Source organism: Agelaius phoeniceus, chromosome 6 (genome assembly GCF_051311805.1).
Source record: "Agelaius phoeniceus isolate bAgePho1 chromosome 6, bAgePho1.hap1, whole genome shotgun sequence".
In the NCBI taxonomy this organism is placed as follows: Eukaryota; Metazoa; Chordata; class Aves; order Passeriformes; family Icteridae; genus Agelaius; species Agelaius phoeniceus.
The window spans coordinates 29,912,843-29,930,797 of NC_135270.1; the positions used below are offsets into that span (position 1 = coordinate 29,912,843).

Consider the following 17,955-nt stretch of genomic DNA (forward strand, 5'->3'; position numbering starts at 1 on the left):
CCCTATCTTCAGTGTTACAGGAGAGAACTGTGAGTCCCATCAAATGCACAGAGCCTTGGATAAAGATGCAGTATCTTGGCTCTATGTAAATGATTGGATATGCAACTTAGATTTGGCCGTGTCAATTCATTGTGCTGCCCCTTATCTTGGTCACAAGAAGCCTGTGACCGGAGCCAAAGCACCCCAGCTCTGTCTCCAGCTCCTTTTGTTCATATACAATAATTGTATCTGCAGTTGTAGTTACAATAGTTGTATCTGCAGAGCAGGCTCGTTTCAGGCTGGCAGCTGCACAGTGTTGTTTGCAGCTCATTAATTTCCTACAGATTGCTGCCTTGCTGCTTTGGATGTAGTGCAACTCCAGTGGCTGGGCTGAGTGCCGTCCTGCAGAGCTGAAAGCGCCGTCTGCGTGGGTGTGTGGAAAGAGCAGGGTGAGGGAGGGGACAGAGGGACTTGCGAGCCTGGTATCCGGAGACATTTGTGATAGGAAAGTTGGCTTTGCTCTCTACCCTTTTTGATGTGCTTTGAGCACTGAAATCTGTGGATGCTGTCACATGCAGGTGCCAGAAAAGAGTGGGGTGTTGAGATATGCCAGCTTCCGTGCTGGGAACTGAGGGGACTATCCTGACCTTTCTTGAAAAGCCAAATATCATTGCCATTGTTGTCCCAAAACAGGTTCTTTCACTTGCTAAGCAAGAGGCTGATCCACACACAGAATCGAGGTGTTTGTCTGATTTACAGTTCTGGGCAGAAAGGCGTGCTGGGTGACAAATCCACAAAGTTAGCACATGGACTATAAAAACTTTTCACTATTTATACGTTTTAGCAAACAAAGGCATTGACATTCATTGGCTACAAGTTCCCTATTAATGCTCTTAATTAACTAATTAATTAATTGTATATTAGTGCTCTTATTAATTAGTTTTCTGTCATCTTTTGGTTAAATTATTTCAGTCCTCTGCTCTACTAGCTTTTCATTCCTTCTCATGCTAATTAGTCCACATGCTCAGTCTTTTCTTCTTTTGAGTCCATCAGTTTCCTGAGTCAGTACTTCATGAGTGATGGTTGCAATCTCCTCCTGTTGAAATGACCTTTTGCCCAGACACAGCTGATTTCAACACAGTTGCTGAGTTGGCTTTATTAGTTTCTTCTTTATCTTGAGATTTCTGCCAAATGTCCTTGTGGCCTGGAAATCCTGCATTCTTTGTGTCCACTATCAGTAGTACATGCTTCTCTCCAAGCTTTGTCAACCTCCCCCTTCGCCTGAGATCACTGAAGCATGTCAAGCCCTAAACTTTTAGCAAGGAAATTCTATCAACAAGTAATTTATCTTTCTAATGCCTGGACATCAGCAGTGCAGTAATTGTAGTACAGTGAGTCTTGAACAGCCATGTTAGGAGGAGCCCTTAGTCTCACCTATGTTGTCTCTACTGGGAAGAGCAATGTCATAGGTATGAATCTGCACATCTATCTGTGCCTGCAGCTAGTGTGATCCCAGGGAATGTGGATGTGCCTGGCAGACAGAGATCAAGAACCTGTAATCCCTGCCTGTAGTCCACTTTACTCTCACTGCAGCCTGGCTCCTGTGCTGGGTTGTTTGTCCCTAGTGTGCTAGCATGTCCCTCCCCATGCTTCTGGGTAGACTTGAGCAGTTCTGCCCCCAGCTGCAGCACCCTGTCTACCTCTACTGTTGGCAGCAGAGACAAAGCCACCCCAGCTATGGCAGGAGCTGACCAAGTATGGGGTCAGTATGAACTTGTGAAGCAGATGGCAGCAGCAAGACATTCATGAAGTTCCCAGAGTTCTGTATTTGGTAAGCTCAGGTCAAGGGGGCCACACTCTCCCAAAGGAGCAGTGCTTGAAGGCCAGCCCCTTGTGTCTCTTCAAACCTGCCATGACAAAGCAATGAGCAATGCATGGCAGGGTCACACTGTCAGGCAATGCCAGGGGCTCCTTTTGGCTTACCAGCTCCAGCAGGTTTTGCCCTAGGAGGAATTTAAAGCCTTCCCAGGCTGGTGAGGATTGTTTTGAATCTAGTATTTCTCATTCCTCAACTTCCTCCCCCTTCTGTCCCCACCTTCTCATCCTCACCAGCATCTCCATGGCAACCCTGTTGCTGAAGAATAGGAAAGACATCTAAATATAGCTTCCAAATCTACATGCCTTCAGTAAAAAGTCTAAAACTAGGGGCGACAGCTTGAAGCACTGATCTGCCAATACCAGCCAATGACGAGCATCTGTCTTGCAGGGGGAATTCAGGAACACTGTGGTGGGACAGGGGGTCACTTCCAGCTGAATCCCCATTTTCTGTTTGCTCAGGACATCTCAAGAGGCTTTGAGGTAGTCCAGCCTACCTGGTCCTGTCCAGGGCACTCCTGGTTCTGCACCCTGTCAAGCTTTGGAGCCGTTCTCTAGAGCAAACAAAAGATCTCTAGTACTTTTTTTTTTGGCCATTGATACCCATGATGCATTTTGATATCATAGGTGTTTATTTTGGTACATCAGACTCAGATGGAAGCAGTAAAATTCAAAGACCTTTAGTAAGGAATAAATGTCCTTCCTTCCTGCCTTCCTTCCTGCTCTTCTCTGCCTCCCTTCCTCCTTCTGTCATTCCCTCCGTCCGTCCCTCCATTCCTCCCTTCCTCCCTCCCCACAGTATGGTTGTGGTTGAAGTCTTGCTCCTTCTGAAATTCCTTTCTAAGAGAAAAAAAGGCACAGAATCTCCTCAGTGAAGCTGTTCCCCTGGGAATCTGCCCAAGGTAGGGAGGGGTAAAATGTCTATGCCCAGGGCCCTGGCTCTGCTTTGCACCTACACCAGGCTGATACCCACCTCAACTGTCTGGTTTCATGGGCTGCCAAGTTGAATTATTGCTTGTACAAGACATGTACTTACTGTACAGACCTCAACAAATAGCTCCACAGGCTGCTGAAATTTTGTCTGTTCTCCCCTGGCCCTGAAGCATCAAGTCTCATAGGGTAAGCAAGAAGAAGCTGACTTGGAGCAGGCCAGACAAGGGCCCGCATGTGTCTGTACACACAGCTTCATTATTCGAACCCAAGTAGCTTCATGAAACTGAATAAGGAAAAGAAAACCTGTGGAGCTGGGCTGCTATGCTTGTACAGCCTAACTTAAATAGCTCAGTTGGTCAGCAGCGTGGACTCAGCTGAGAGAAGGGGGTTTAACAAACTCTGATTTTCCCTTTTTTTGCAGAAATTCTTAAAAACAAACTGTGACATCTTTCCTTGAAGAACCCTGTATATGCTGCAGCATTTTATCATGTTTGAACAAAGTGAAATATAGGGTGCTTTGGATATCTTCTCTGGCAGGGCTGACTGCATTATGGACATTCATGGAGCATTTTTTGGTGCTTCAGGGTTTCCGAGTTGAGTGTGAGACTTGAGAGTGGAGTGAATTTGCCATTTACTAGCTCCAATGGTGATTCCTATGGCTTATACATGGATAAACTACGTCTCTTGAGTTGCCCTGAATTTATTAGGCACTTAAGGATTTTTTTTTCTTTTGATGGCATGGATGTGCTTAATGGACTCACTTGCAACTTAGCAGCTCTGATTTCTCATTGCTGGTACAGTTATTTGCACTGGTACAAAGTAGGTGTGAAACATTGTCATGTGAATTTGGTAGCATTTCATGTCTCTTGGCAGTCTTGGGTGGCAGTGGGAAGCGACGGCTGGGCTGCTGTGCACAAAACAGGCGCAAATTGAAACATGAAGATGACCAGAAAGACAAAAAAAACCCTTCGGTGTTGTCATCTAGGATAGAGAAACCATAACAAGCAATTTTAAATTTCTTTTTTACTTTGGATTTATTTTTTTTAATGGCTATCACTATAAATATTTTACTTGTAACACTTTAAAGTTTTCTTATACGAGTCAAGACTAAAAAATACAGCTCTTAGTCTTGACTATGTCCTTTTAATTATCATGTGTCAGCTACTAAAGCATTTTCAATAGTTCTAATTGAAGCATGAGCCAATTTACTAATTAGCCAAGATTACATGAGGAATACACAAAGGGAAGATGCCTTTCTGTGTCAATATTTCCTCCTTTATGCCTTAGGAGATCTGGTGTGATGTGAACAAACTATACTGCTAACAGTCAGCCAGGCAGAGCCCCTGAGCTCCTGGTGGTCCTGCACTTTGTCCCACACAGTCCCAGGGGTGGGCATGAGGGATCACACAAGGCTTTGGACTGGGGTCACTGTCCCCACCTCGGGGTACAGCCGCTTCTTGCGTGGTGTCTTCTCCAGTGAACCTTTTCCCCCTGCCTGTGAGCTGCCATAGCAGAGCTGGATGTTTCTGGCCCTGGCTCTTGCAGGAGTGGAGCAGAGATCCCTCGTGTGCTGCATGTGTGGCAGGGATAGAGGCTTGCAGAAGGGCTCTGGGTCTCCTGGGCTAGTCTCAGACTCTGCCTGTGTGGGAGGAACAGCAGGGACGTAGGGAGCCACTCCAGGGGGCAGTGCCAAAGGCACTTCTCCCTCCTGCCTTGTCAGTCCGGGTGAACATTACAAAGGACTTTCTAGGGGTAAAGAGTTGAAATATAGGGAAAGATCATCCAGAAAACATCTTTGTAATATGGCTGTTAGAAAGCAGTTGGGCAACACCTACTAGTCAGGAATGGCTTGGTGGAAATGCCTCTGCCCAGAGGCAGGATGATAATTGTTTGCAGACATACTTTCTGAGGCCTTTTAGTTCCCCCATGAAGTAAACAGACTTTAGCAAGGAAGAGGAGGTGCCCTACAGAAGTGCACAGCTCCTTCAAATGGGAACCATGTCAGATGAAGCCAGAATAAGTTGATACTCATATGAATAAATGATACTTCCACCACCACTTCAAGCTCTCTCTGCTGTCTTCCCTCACCACCTTTCTGGTTGCATCACTGTAGCACCTTCCACACTGGGAGTTCAAAGCAAGTAGGGACTGTCCCCTATCAAGTCCCTGTGAGAAATAAGGACCATAGGCCCTGCATGGATATAGAAACTTAAGTATGGAGGTATCAACTGACTTACTTGTAAGGCTTCAGGCTTGACAGGAGAAATACATAGGTCATATAGAGATTAGCACTGCAAAGGACCTTATTTTAATGATAAGATGATAGTTTCTTATAGTAATTTATCAGGTGACTTTGATTAAAAGAGAATTAGTTACCATCTGGTTATCCCATAAAACAACTTGACAACAAAAGAGAAAACACAGAGGAGAAAAATCTCATTTTCTGGGGATGGCTTCTGACTATGTTACTTTATAGCCGACTGGCTGGTAGTGAAGCTCTTCGGGCTTTCCCCCATGTGCTTGCTACACAAAGTAGGATAACTCTTGCACAGCTGCTTTTCCAAGGTCCTCATGAACAATGCAGCCAGTTCTTGGAAACTGGCCTGCCATGGCTTGTCTCCAGCTTCTGCACCAGCACCAGTTCTTCTGTAACTCAAACATCAGCAATGTGCACATCAGTGATCTGCTTGAAACTGTGTTCGGACAGTTCATCTATCCTGTTGGCACCTGTTTAGTCAATTGGTACCAACATCTAGTCAGACCTTAGAGGGACCTTCAGTTCTTACCTTTCTGCTAGAATAAACAGTGACCATTGCCAGTGGCTACAGCTGAATGCTTGACAACTTGTCCCCCCACTCCATAATCTCCATGGTAATCAAAACATCTTCTTTCATAAACATGATCTTAAGACCAAAGTGCAACTTGCCTGTCTTGGTCATAATCTGGATTGGTTCTTAAATTACCATGATTTTCTCTTGAAATTAAGATCACTCAGCATCTCCTTGGTGAGTTTAGTGAATCTGGTTTTGGATCTAATGATTCTGCCCTTCAAACACTTTTTTCTTTTTCTGTGCCATGTGACAGCATAATTCTTTGCTTCAAAATTGCTCAGTTTGTTACTCTGGGTTATTGATGCACAACTTCATATGAGCATGGGCATCAAATCAGGCTTCTTTTGCTGTCTTCTTCACCTTTCCTGTGAGCACTGTCACATTGTTGTGTTTAATATCCACCTCCCAGTAAACTGGGCAAAGACAGATCCCCACTATTTATAACCTTATTTAATCCCTTCTGGTTTGCCTCAATCACACAGCATTGCCAGCCAGTCAAAGCAGGTGATTTTCCTGCTCTGCTCCTCACTGGGTGGCATCACCTCAAGTCTTGTGTGCAGTTCTGGGCACCACAAAATAAAAAAAACATTGAGGAATTACAGTGTCTGAAGAAGGGCTATGAGGATGGTGAAGGGTCTGGAGGGGAAGCCATGTGAGGAGTGGCTGAGATCACTTGGTCTGTTCAGCCTGGAGGAGGCTGAGGGGAGACCTCATTGTGGTCTTTAGCATCCTCTTGAGAAGTGTCAGGTACTGATCTCTTCACTCTTGTGACCAGTGGCAGGACTTGAGGAAAAAACATGAAGTTGTGTCAAGGAAGGTTTAGGTTGGATATCAGGAAAAAGTTTTTCACTCAGAGGGTGATTGAGCACTGGAAAGGCTCCCCAGGGAAGTGGTCACAGCACCAAGCCTGACAGAGTTTAAGCATTTGGACAATGCTCTCAGGCACATGATATGATTGTTGGGATATCCTGCCCAGAGCCAGGAATTGGACTCTATGAGCCTGATGGGTCCCTTCCAACTCGGCATATTTTATGATACTGCGACTGCTCTATGAAGTCTTCTGGCATAGTAGCTGGGCCCTATCTGCAGCTTCACAGTGAAATCCCAAACCAGCTCAGAGCTCTGGGGAAGAGTAATTCTGGTACCACAGGCTTTGAGCTTCATGCTGCAGGAACTTCCACCTACAGCAAATCAGATGAAGATTTGGGTTCATCAGGATATGTGTCAAGAACAGAATGGCTTGACCCAAAGTGTTTGTACTAATGATTCGCATTAATGAGTTACTGAACATCTCCTGGTACATCTCACTGCCAAAGGGATGTTTACCTTGCTGTCTTGGCTGCTTTTCATCCTGGCTAATAGCATCCCACCAGGGACTCTAAAATGTGCCCTTGCACAGCCCTGCCTGTTTCAGTGGTATACACTATGTGACATCTCCTGACTTGCATTCTTTTTAGAGTTGCTTCACATTCCAAAATCACACAGACCCACAAAGACATATCGTCTTAACCTTCTCAGCAATAATTCCTGCAAATGAGAGTGTCCACACAAAGAGATACTCAGTATTTTCTAGCACATTAATCAAATAACCATTCAGTTGTTGCCTTATGTGTTGGAAGTGGACGTGTTGTCAAATAAAATGATTTTATAGATTATCCTCTGTACTTCCCAGATGGGGAATTTAGCAACATCATGTGCACAAAGTCCTTTAGGAGAAGATCGATGTCTATTCATTTCATCTTCTGTTGCTTACTCAGGGAAATCTCATTCTTAATGTTGCTCCCCAGAGGAGCTTTTCCATCCCTGACATTTAAAACCAGTGGTTGTTTCTAAGTGTACATTGAAAGCAGAACCTCATCTGAAGGCTGTTGGGTGGCAGCTTGCAATGACCTCAGAGAAAAAGAAGCAAGTGAGCAAGTGAGCAGCTATCCTCACTTCTATATGACCAGGTGTTCCCTGAGAGTGCTGGCTTTTGGTTTGCCCTGCTGTGTCACAGGCCAGATTGAAAGCATTGCTCAGTCTGCTGAAAGCTGGCACCAAGCCCTGAATTAAAGAGCCCTTCCCATCACTGTAGTCATGCAGGTGCTGAGATTGGACTATGCTGTGGCTTGGTGCTAACAGTGGGGCTTTGTGTTTTGCAGAGTGGCTCCTTGCTGCCAGGAGAGGCTTTTAGATGGTCTCTGTTGTTCTCTGCTTTTGAGCTGTCTGAGGTGTGTCTTGGCCCCAGTCAAACTGTCAGAGAGAATGGGGAAGGCTGGAAAGTGTCCTCCTTTGCCCATGTGAAATGGCCAGAGGCTGGGGAATGAAAGCTGCTCAGCTGAGCAAGGTTCCTTGCTTCCCATGGTGGTGAGCATGCCCATCAGGGCTGCTGCACGGCCAGCCCCTCGTGCCCGCCTCTGCCTCCATTAATTTCAAGAAGCTGTCATGATGTTCTTGCAGCAAAATGTTCCCAAGCCTCCCGCTCCCACACGCTCTCTGCCTCTCGGTGTCCTTCTGTCACATCTCTCACATTAACGTGATGTCCTCCCGGGGCAGCGTTACACTCCAGCCCTTCTCTCCATCCATCTCCTCCACTCTTCCTGCCTTCCGAGGACGCAGCTCTCAGTGTGGCTGTAGGTGAGAGATGAGATTGTGTGGGAGCAATCTGTGTTTTGGCCTCCAGACAATTTATGACAGCTCAGGACGCAGCTGTATTTATGGTTGCTTTCATAGGCCTGGAGACGAGCAAAATGCTCACAGAGGTAGGGAAGCTGCACAGCTGGGGAAAGGGCAGCCCTCACCAGCCACAGTGGACTGGGAGGGGTGGCCTGATGGGCCAGCACACCCCCCCTCTGTCAGCACTGACCTTTCTGTGGTGACACTCACGGGAGCAGCCAGCCGAGAGAAGGGCACTTCCTCTCAAGGGAGCAAACCCAGCACTGTGCCCCCATCTGTGCAGGCTGCAGAGCGGCCTGGGAGCAGGGAACCAGCACTGTGCCCCCATCTGCAGAGCAGGCCTGGGAGCTCTTCCCTCTGCCACAAAATCCTAGGGAAAGGTTAACTGCTCCCCATTATGTGGCACTGGGTCTGTGGGCCCTGGCCCACCTCCCCATGTAACTGCACAGTCCTTGCCAAGTTCTGCCCTGCTTCTTTCCCCCTTGCACAGGGAGGTCTGGCAACATCCTGACTCTGGAGCAAGAGCTGGCAGTGCCTGCAGTTTGGCTCCCATCACCCTCATCCCACCACACCTGGCCTCAAGCATCACCTCTGGGCTCCTGCTGTATCCCCAAGGCTTTCATGGGGTGGAGGACCTTCTGGGCACTCACCACCTCTCAGCAAAGCTGGAGAGGTCAGGCACCACCTCCTTTGGGATTCAGTCAGATGGGGAGAGGGGGTGCAAGGCTCAGCCTGTGTCCGTGCAGGGCACCTGTGGCTTTGGCCTGTTGCTCTGATCTGTCCTTCACCTGTTGTTTCAGAGCTGGGTAAAAGGTTCTTTTCTCCTTAAAAGCTTGTAGCAAAGGAGGAAACTGGTTTGCTAACCAAATTCAGACTATCTTTTTGGAAAAGCCACCTGATGCTTGAGTGTGTGGTAGTGGTCCAGTTTGCAGCAGAGCTGAGTTGGTTTTGGAGCCCAGAAGATTTGTGTTCCTGATTTAAGGGGACCTGCTTTTGCAAAGGCAGCACTTTGCCATGCTAGCTTCTAGGGATCCCCAGCAACCCTTCTTTCTCTTTCGTTATAACTGGTGTTTTTTTACATTAAAACAAAGACTGTTCTAAGGAAGTCTCAGCACTGTGGAACTACTTGGTAGGGCATATGGAGGAAGGAAGGCAGGAAGGAAGGAAGGCAGGCAGGAAGGAAGGAAGGAAGGCAGGAAGGAATGGTTTGCATGCAGAATATTAACTGTACAAAGCCTTAGAATAGCTTTGTCGCAGTACATAAACTGACCCCAGGAAACAGGGTCTGTGGTGTTTTTTCCAAATTTTTGCAGACAAGCAATACTGATTATTTCAAAGCTCCTAGAATGGAAAAACCATAAGCAATGGTACTTATGAAAGGGATTATTAAAAGCAACCCACGTCCAGGAAGCACTGGCTGCTTTGGAAAATCCCACCTTCTGTTTTGTAGTAATGAGCAAGGAAAAGATCAGAGCTATGAATCAGCTGTAGGTTTAACTCAGCAAATTGAACAAGCTTTGCAAAGTATCGGAGGCCCAGATAAAATCTGGTTCAAAAGCCAAATTCAACATCTCCAACAAAAATGAAACAAAAAATCATCATGATGAAGTCTTGGCAGAGCAGCAACATTTACACCAGAGAAATACCTTTTAAAATCTTTCAGGCTGGATTAGCAGAGATTGAAGGAGCCTAGAGAAGGGAAAGGAGGCTTGCTGGCATTGGTGCAGGGTATGGGTAGAGCAAGCACTGGCAAAAATAAAGCTGATTTAGCTCAGAAAGAAGAATTGGAGGTGATTTTTCCTGCATATTCCTGCACTGATGGATAGGCTGACATTGTCCAAACTCTTCTCCCACCCCTGTGCCATCATTTGAAAGAGAAGGGTTGGGACCAAGATCAAGACCAGAGTCAGCACAGGGAACAGGATTTCCACAACTGGAATGCAGGAGGAATTGACTTGAGAGTCAAATTGTAGGATGACCAAATAATTTTGTGGTCATTATTGATACCAGTAGGAATGCAAGCTGCAGTGATGATTCTCCTGTTCTGTGCTGAAGTGATGATTTTCCAGAGGCTGATGGCTGTGGCAGCATCCCCAGGGTGGGGATCACAGCACCCCCAGGGTGCGGGGCTGGACTGCTTGTTCTCTGAGGCACTGTGAGATCAAAGATACAGGATTTAATTGCAAAGGCTACAGGCTGAGGCACATAGAGATGTGAATTTGGTTACATCTGTCCAGATTGCCAGTGATTGTGATTGCCAGTCTTGCTCTTTTCTTCCTTCCCATTGCCGGTCAAGACTGATTGTGCAAAACATGCACCTGGGCCTGATCTGACTGCTAAGGATGGGCAGGAAAGAGGAGAGGAGCTTGTTGTGTCAGGGCCGTGTGTGGGACCAGAGCAGTAGGAAGCAGGGGATCTTTCACTTGCAGGAGGGCAATTGTTTTGAGGTAAGGAAAACACTTTTTATGTGGAACTGACTTCTGGTTTAAAAGATGCAGTTCCAGCTTGGGGTAGGGTTCAACCAGCAGTCCAGGAGCCCCAAGATGGCAAGTAGGTACCCATTCAGAGGAGTTACATGCGCCAACAGTGCTGTATTTAAGAGGGGCTTATGCCAGCTTGGAATGAAAGCATCGATGTCTTCAGTCACAAGTGAGGGATGTGACTGCATGAACCTTTGCAGCCACTGGCAGAATGAGGGGAGTGCAGGGGTCGTTTTGAGCTTGCAACAGTCAGTGCAGCCTGTCTGTAAGGAGGCAGTGGGTTGGCAGTCTTTGACTTGTTTCTCTTGTTCTCTTTGAGTGTGAAAGTTGTGGGACAGTACTCTGCATAAGGCATGTATTTGCTGTGAAGGAAGTCATGACAGAGTGAGCTCTTCTTCTCCTACAAAATGGTAAAAGAACTTACAAGAAATTTGCCAAAGGAGAAACACAGGATCTGCTGCACAGCTGCTCAGCAGCTCCAGCAGCCAGCACTTCTCAGAGCAGGCCAATGAAGCTGAGGCAGCAACAGGGTGCCAGCAGGGTGTGTGTGCTTGTGTGTGTGTGTGTGTGTGTGTGTGTGTGTGCACAGGGGTAACAGGGTGAGGGAAGCCTGCTTCTCTGCTGGCCATCAGACCTCACTGCCCACAGGCTGAGCCCTGAGCCAGTTTGCTGGGGGATTGTTTTTGTCTAACTTCACTTTCTAGTTTAGCCTGCCATTCTGCCTTTGGGTTAAACAGAAAATTGGCCAGTGTTGCTTGCAGAAGGGGGGCTTTAGCCTTTCTCAAAGGGCCATGTTGAGTATGTTCAGTGGGTGAGAAAACTTTGACTCTCTAATGTACCCATTTAACTCTGTCCTTCCTTGACTTTTGCTTCTCTGTTCCCCTCTCCCCTTTATGACCCTTATTATTTTTCCATCCACAGCAAATCAGTTCACATCAAGGTAATTGATGATGAGGAGTATGAAAAAACCAAGAATTTCTTCATTGAGCTGATGAGCCCCCGCATGGTGGATATGAGTTTACAGAAAGGTGTAGTACTGGCCCTGCAGACTAACATTAACGTTCTTTCCTCCTCTCTTCCATCTCCTTCCTCCTCTTCTCTTCCTCTGATGTCTCTCTGTCTCTGACTGCTCTGCCCTAAACACTGCTGTGCACGCACACTGTGTCACATGGTACCCATGGGGTGGCATGGGGAGTGGTGCTGGGGCTGCTGAGAGGCAAAGTGGCAAGGGGAGCAGAGAGAGAAGGATGGAGAGCAGTCCTGCTTGTCCATGTTTCTGTGGTGACTTGAGAGGAACCTTCTGCCACCCCCACTGGAGGGCCCAACAAAATTTTGTAGTGTCAGTGGGAAGATGTTGGCTAGAAACACATCCAGCATCTCAGGAGATCATTCCCCAGCCCTGGTCCTATGGGTTGTTCCAGTCAGACCCATGTTAGAAAAACACAGGAATTGAGGCCTGGCAGAGAAGCAGCTCTGTGACTTCTGAGGAGCAGTGGGCAAAGGCTGTGCACTGGTCTGGTTGTCACAGAGCAACTCTGGGAGCAGGAGCTGAGGGCAAGGAAGAGCCAGGGCCTGCTTTGGTTTGCCTGAGGTCTCACAGCAGCTGTGTACATTGCAGGGGTAGTGGAGGGGGCCAGATAAGCTGGCCTCAAGGGAAAGAGGCCAGACCTTCTCCAGTGCCCAGGGCATTTCTTTTTGAGCCTTGGAGGCATTGTCCCATTGTGTCCCCTGTGAGCAAAGCTGTCCATCCCCTGGGAAGACTGCATCCTCATTTGAGGAACAAGACAGGAGGATGGGTGGATACTATCAAGAAGAGAAAGCAGTAAGATGTGCCATTTTAAAAATGGGAGTTAGAACCATCAGCCTCCTTAGCAGCTGGTGGAGCTGTAGCCACTGGCAGAGACCTACCTCACCACCCTGGGGAATGTGTCTCTCTCTTCTCCTCAGGTTCCCGGCCCAGAGTCTTTGCAGACTTATTATTAATCGTGAGGGTATTATTACTGTATTTATTATTAATGGTAAGAAGAAATTGGTCCTCCAGCTAAAATGCAGTGGGTAGCTCAGGGTGGTGGTCCCTGATGCTTTTCAGGCAACTGATACCCTTTCCATTACCATCTGACACTGAAAAAAAATGCGCTGCAGAAGTCACCTTCCACTAACCATCAGCAAGGTCCTCCTCCCACTTTTCCCTGCCTCCTCTCTCCCTTGCCAGCCCCCCCTGCCCCTAACAGCCCGCTCCCAAGGAGCCGCTGCGAGGATGCTGTGTCCGACAGGCAGGCCAGCGCACGCCGCCCCAGCGGGAGGGGCTGCGTGCCAGGAGCCCTCGCTGCCGCCGCCGCCGCTGCCTCGCCTCCAGCCAGCTGACCCGCTGTACACGGTTGTCTCTCTTGTTGTCCCTACAGGAAGACCATAAGGGTTAAGATAGTAGATGAGGAGGAATACGAAAGGCAGGAGAATTTCTTCATTGCCCTTGGTGAACCGCAATGGATGGAACGAGGAATATCAGGTGTGAGATCCTTTATGAAAAAAAATGCAAAAAAGAAAAAAATCAGAATCAAGTATCCAAACCCCAAATCCAGAAAATATAACCTTCTTTCTCCTCCTTACCCTTCCTCCTTTTCTCCTCCTCCTGTAGAGGGATTGACTTTTACTCTTTGCCCTCCTGTATTCTGCTCTTACTCTGTTTCAGTGTCATCTCTGTGCCTTTAAGAGCCTAGCTTACTTCTGATCCTCCTTTTGTGCAATGCTTGAGTCTCGGAGGCTGTGTTATTTTGATTGGGTTTCCTTGTCTTGATCTGTTTTTTGTTCTGAGCACACCTTTGCTGTTCTCCCTGCTCCTGCTTCTTTGCCAGGACCTTGGGGAATGCAAAAGGCAAGAGAAGGGTGTAATGCATGGCTGCCCCCTTCAGCTCCTCCTGTACTCCCCTGTCCTTCCCTCTGTTGTTGCCTCCAGTGGCACTGCTTTGGTGCTCTTGGGTCCCTATGAAGTGTGATGAAAAGTCCATAGGAGAAGAGAGAAGGTGTGAAGTAACTTGGCTTACTCTTTTTTTGAAATGGTTCTTCATGTCTTTCATTTGAAAACCCCTTTAAATGTGTCACAAACAATCACAGTCTGTGAGGGTGAGGGGTGTGAAGCTCTACTGAGGTCCTGCTTCATTTGAAGTGAGACCCAGGATCTCCCAGGAGGCCAGGATTCATTGCTGGAATAAACCCAGACTTACGGTTGTGTCTTGCCTACATCTACCTTTGTTCTTGTCCTATATGTGTTTGACCCCTTTCTCACTGAGTCTTGCCACTGGCTTCACTAGCTTTAGGGTGGCCTAGGAGGGCCAAGATTTAAACAGAGGCACTTTACAAAAAGGAATTCAAATCCTTCTGGGTGCCTGTTACAGAGGAGAGCCAAATGTGTGTGCCCACAGGCTTATTTCTGCTCTCAGGTGCTGCTGTTGGTGGTGGGACACCTGGCTGCTGCCCATGCACTGCACAGCACAGCTCTCCCTTGCTGAAATGTCTTCTGTTTCTTACCTCACCAGCACAGCAGCTGCCCTCTGGCCAGTCCAAGCTCCCATAGACTGCTCCATAGGATGTTCAGGATAGACACAGGTTACATTAGCATTTCAGTATCATACAGCATCCATGGACTTGTAAAATGTAAACCCGTATTTTAATACTGTTAGACTGCCTCCTGCAGCCCACAGGCAATGAGGGATATCAGGTTTCACTTTGTCAAGCACAAGCCCTCAGTTTTCACTGAAGTCCATCTGCCCTTGAGCAGAAGCAGTGATCAACCTTGCCATATCCCATGGGAGTATGTCCCAGCAATCAGTTGCCCGCCAGGGTAAAGATGTTAGCATGGCTTCTAGGTAGAAATTGTCTGGCCTCAGCTTGTAGCCACTAGTTATTTTACTACTTTTTTCCATCATATAAAAGAACTATATAATGCCACAGCATCCATGTAGCTGTCTGTTCACTACACCCACAGTGTGCTCAGATTTCTTCTTGGGCATTGTGAAGGCCAAATCCTGGATCAAAGTCTTCAGTCCTAGATTCACACTGGGGTCTCCTCTCCACATGTGTGGAGATGTCTTCCTGTCCATGGGTCTCCCACCTCCATCTCAGCAGGTCCATGAGGAAAATCACAGGCCCCTGGCTTTCTCCTGCTTGGTAGTTTGGAGCAACACAATGAATTTTTTTTCTCAGCTGTCTGTTCTCTGTGAATCCTGCAGCCTTTTCTAAACAATGAGCAGAATCAGAATACAGAGTCATAAATGGGCTGTTTTTATGAAGTCCCATATTTCTTTTTCCTACACAGGTCACATTGCACTTGGTTGAATAAGAGCAAGTGTTTGGAAAGAACCCAAGTGCCCCCGGAAGTGGACCAGTTGTAAAACGTCCTCATTGTTGCTAGGACTACAGAGCCAGTTTGCTGTATCATATATCTCTTATTTACATCTATATCAGCTCTAGTCAGTGTGATTGTCTGATTTGCAAGAGGCAGAGAAGAGGTCAGAGCTGGACTAAATTGATCTGCAGCACAGAGCCTGCAGGCCAGGAGGTGAGGGCACACCCTTGGACAGACCCTCTTTACCCTGGAGGAAGTAAAGGACCATGCCAGGGAGGAGACACAGGGCCCTAGTTGGCCTCATTAGAGAAAAGCCAGAGAGTGAGAGCACCATGGTTTTAAAATATGAGAGGCAGGAGATTAAACTGCATTTGTAAATGTTGCTGGCACAAGGTGGCACAGTCGCTACACTAAATCCAGGGCATCTGGAAAGATCCCCCAGCTCTGTACTGGGGATCTTTGTACTCTGTGCACTTTGTGGCGCCTCCGATGAGCCTACCTTGTGCCTGGCATGAAGAATAAGGAGCTACAAGAGGCTTTCCCATTGAGAGCATTGTGAGTGATCCAGAGCAGATGCTGTGGCCAGCAGCTTCACAGAATTCATGCATGACCAGCTGGCTCCCGGCGGAGAGGAGGCAGCCTGGGCCACGCTCAGGCTCGCACGTGCTGGGGCATCGTGCACCGTGCAGCGCTGGGAGGGGATGCTCATGCTGGCTCCAGCACGCGTGTTCCTGCTGGCATCATGTGGGTGCTGCCATTGCCCTGTGCCCACAGACGGGGAAAATCCCACACCACAGTCCCCTAGCGGGGGCTTTGCTGGGTTTTGTTGTGGTGATGGATGTACCCCCACGTGATTCACACAGCAAGTGCAAAGCACAGCTGTTGCCTCTCCTTGGGGACCCAGGCCCGGTAGCTTTTGAGGTAGAGTCTCCCTGGGTTTTGGCTACTCATGCATTTGTTCCCAGTGCTGCAAAAGATGTGGTTTTCTTGACAGTGTGTCCTTGTTTTGTTGTTACTCCTCACTTAGCTCTGTCACACTGAGCCTGTGCCTCGGTGCTGTAGAAGGATTGATGCTCTCAGCTATTTGCAGCATCTTCAAAACCTCTCCTGGCTCCTCTGAAAGCAGGGTGGTGTTGGGCACCTCAGATGAATGGCAGTCGTGTTTGGAAGTAATCTGCAGTCCAGGTCACGCAGAGACAGCTAGTTGTGCCTGCACTACCACAGCTTTGTGCTGAGGGCCTGCAGCCAGCCCAGGACTTCTCCATGCAGAGGGCAGCTCCAAGCTTACCTCAGGGATACAAACAAGGTGGCAGTGATGAAATCAAGGGTGAAATGTTCCCTGAAGTGATGGCAGAGCTGATGACAGGGAGAAGTAGTATGTGCTTTTCAAAGCAGCCTGGGGCAGAGTTTGAGTGGTTTATTTTGGGATGCAGAACTTGGTCCAGAGCCTGGTGCTATTCAGACCCAGTGTGCTGTCCCTGAGGGTACCCACGTTGCTGCAGGCTGTGGTGGCAGTGGCTCCTGATAGACATGCAGTGGAGGAGGATGGCAGGTGGGAGCAGGGCTTACTATCACACGGTTGATTTGCATTACTGTCTGTGCTGTCCTGTACACCTGCCAATACAAAGCAGTCACCTCCAGTCAAGGGAACTTCTCCTTGGCCCTGATCAGAGCTGTGGGCCACAGGGGTCTCCAGGATAGTCTCTGTGAGGGCCAGAACTCAGCATGACATTCATCCTATTGCTCTTGCTTTCTGCATCTGCTAGCACCTTACTGGAGGAAAAATCATCTCTACACAGAAGTGTTCCTGTGGTGATGCAAACACAAATGCCTGTCTTCAGGTTGACCAGGGCTTGCATAAAAAAATGCAGACCAGCCACCGATACAGCCTTTGAACTGGAACATTTTGCATCATCTGCAGATGCTGCTCCTCACTGTTCATCCCCAGTTACATGAGTCATGCTGCTTTGAGCCTTGGGACACTCAGCTGTTAACCCTTGCTGTAAGAAGAGCTGACCACTTACTTACTTCTGCTACATAAATGCTACATCTGCTTTGTCTCACAGGTCATCTGTTCTTTTTCATCAATCACTTTCTGCAGCTGGAGTTTTTCAAAGTCTTTCTGATCATCCAAACAAATCACATCAAGTAGTTTTACTAAAGCAGCTCTTTTTGTTGATGTGCTCCAATAATTCAAAGAGATGAGAACAGATCTGAGATTGGTATCTTGCCAGCCTGGCCTGTGATGACGACCAGTGCTGACTCAGTAGTGGCATATCAGATGCACAGAGCACTGGCAAAGATGGTGCTTGCTGCAAGCTTGTTGTATCTAAGTGAATGAGTAAAAAGAAATCAAAGAGAGAGATTCATATTCTTTGCTTGGCCAGGATGGTAAATGTTGCTTTTCTCTATCCTCCTGGCCATTTTCCAGGTTTCCTGACTTTTTTTGTCCTTTCCATTTCTAAGAAATTAATCTTCAAATCCTTCTTGTCTCACCTTTCCTCCATATGCAAAGTCATATAACCTGAATCCCTGTTTACTGAGTGCTGAAGGATTTTGACACTTCTCTTCACCATATTTCTGGGCATCCTTTTGTCAGCACCTTTTTAAAGGATTCCTGCAGGGAAGTGAGTGTCTTCCTCTATGAAGAGATGCTGTCTGTTGGTTTGACTCTTGCTCTCATAGCATCTCTGCTATCATGTCAGCTCACAACTCAGAATGCAGATTTTGCTGCTGTCCCAGCAAGATTTTGGAGTAATACTTTCTTCACACATCAGCTTTTACAGTTTTTCCTCAGCCCTGGATTACAGGAGAAGAACTTGCTTTGCATTCCCTAGATGAAGTTGCTCATCTGCTTAAA

General features: G+C 47.6%; 1 protein-coding gene across 10 annotated transcripts in view; it reads left to right on the forward strand.

Annotated features, from left to right (window-relative positions):
- The window catches only part of SLC8A3 (solute carrier family 8 member A3), a 113,337-nt gene that overhangs the window by 77,809 nt on the left and 17,573 nt on the right, over positions 1–17,955 (forward strand). For 4 of the 10 annotated variants that reach the window (XM_054634674.2, XM_054634676.2, XM_054634677.2 and 1 more), the window contains exon 2: positions 13,156–13,259. The exons of 1 other annotated variant lie outside the window; for it this stretch is intronic. In XM_054634674.2, the coding sequence (XP_054490649.1) occupies positions 13,156–13,259 (104 nt within the window). Of the gene's footprint in view, positions 1–11,674; positions 11,782–13,155; positions 13,260–17,955 lie in introns of those variants that run through there. 5 more of the 10 variants (XM_054634673.2, XM_077180278.1, XM_054634675.2 and 2 more) reach the window with 2 other exon arrangements.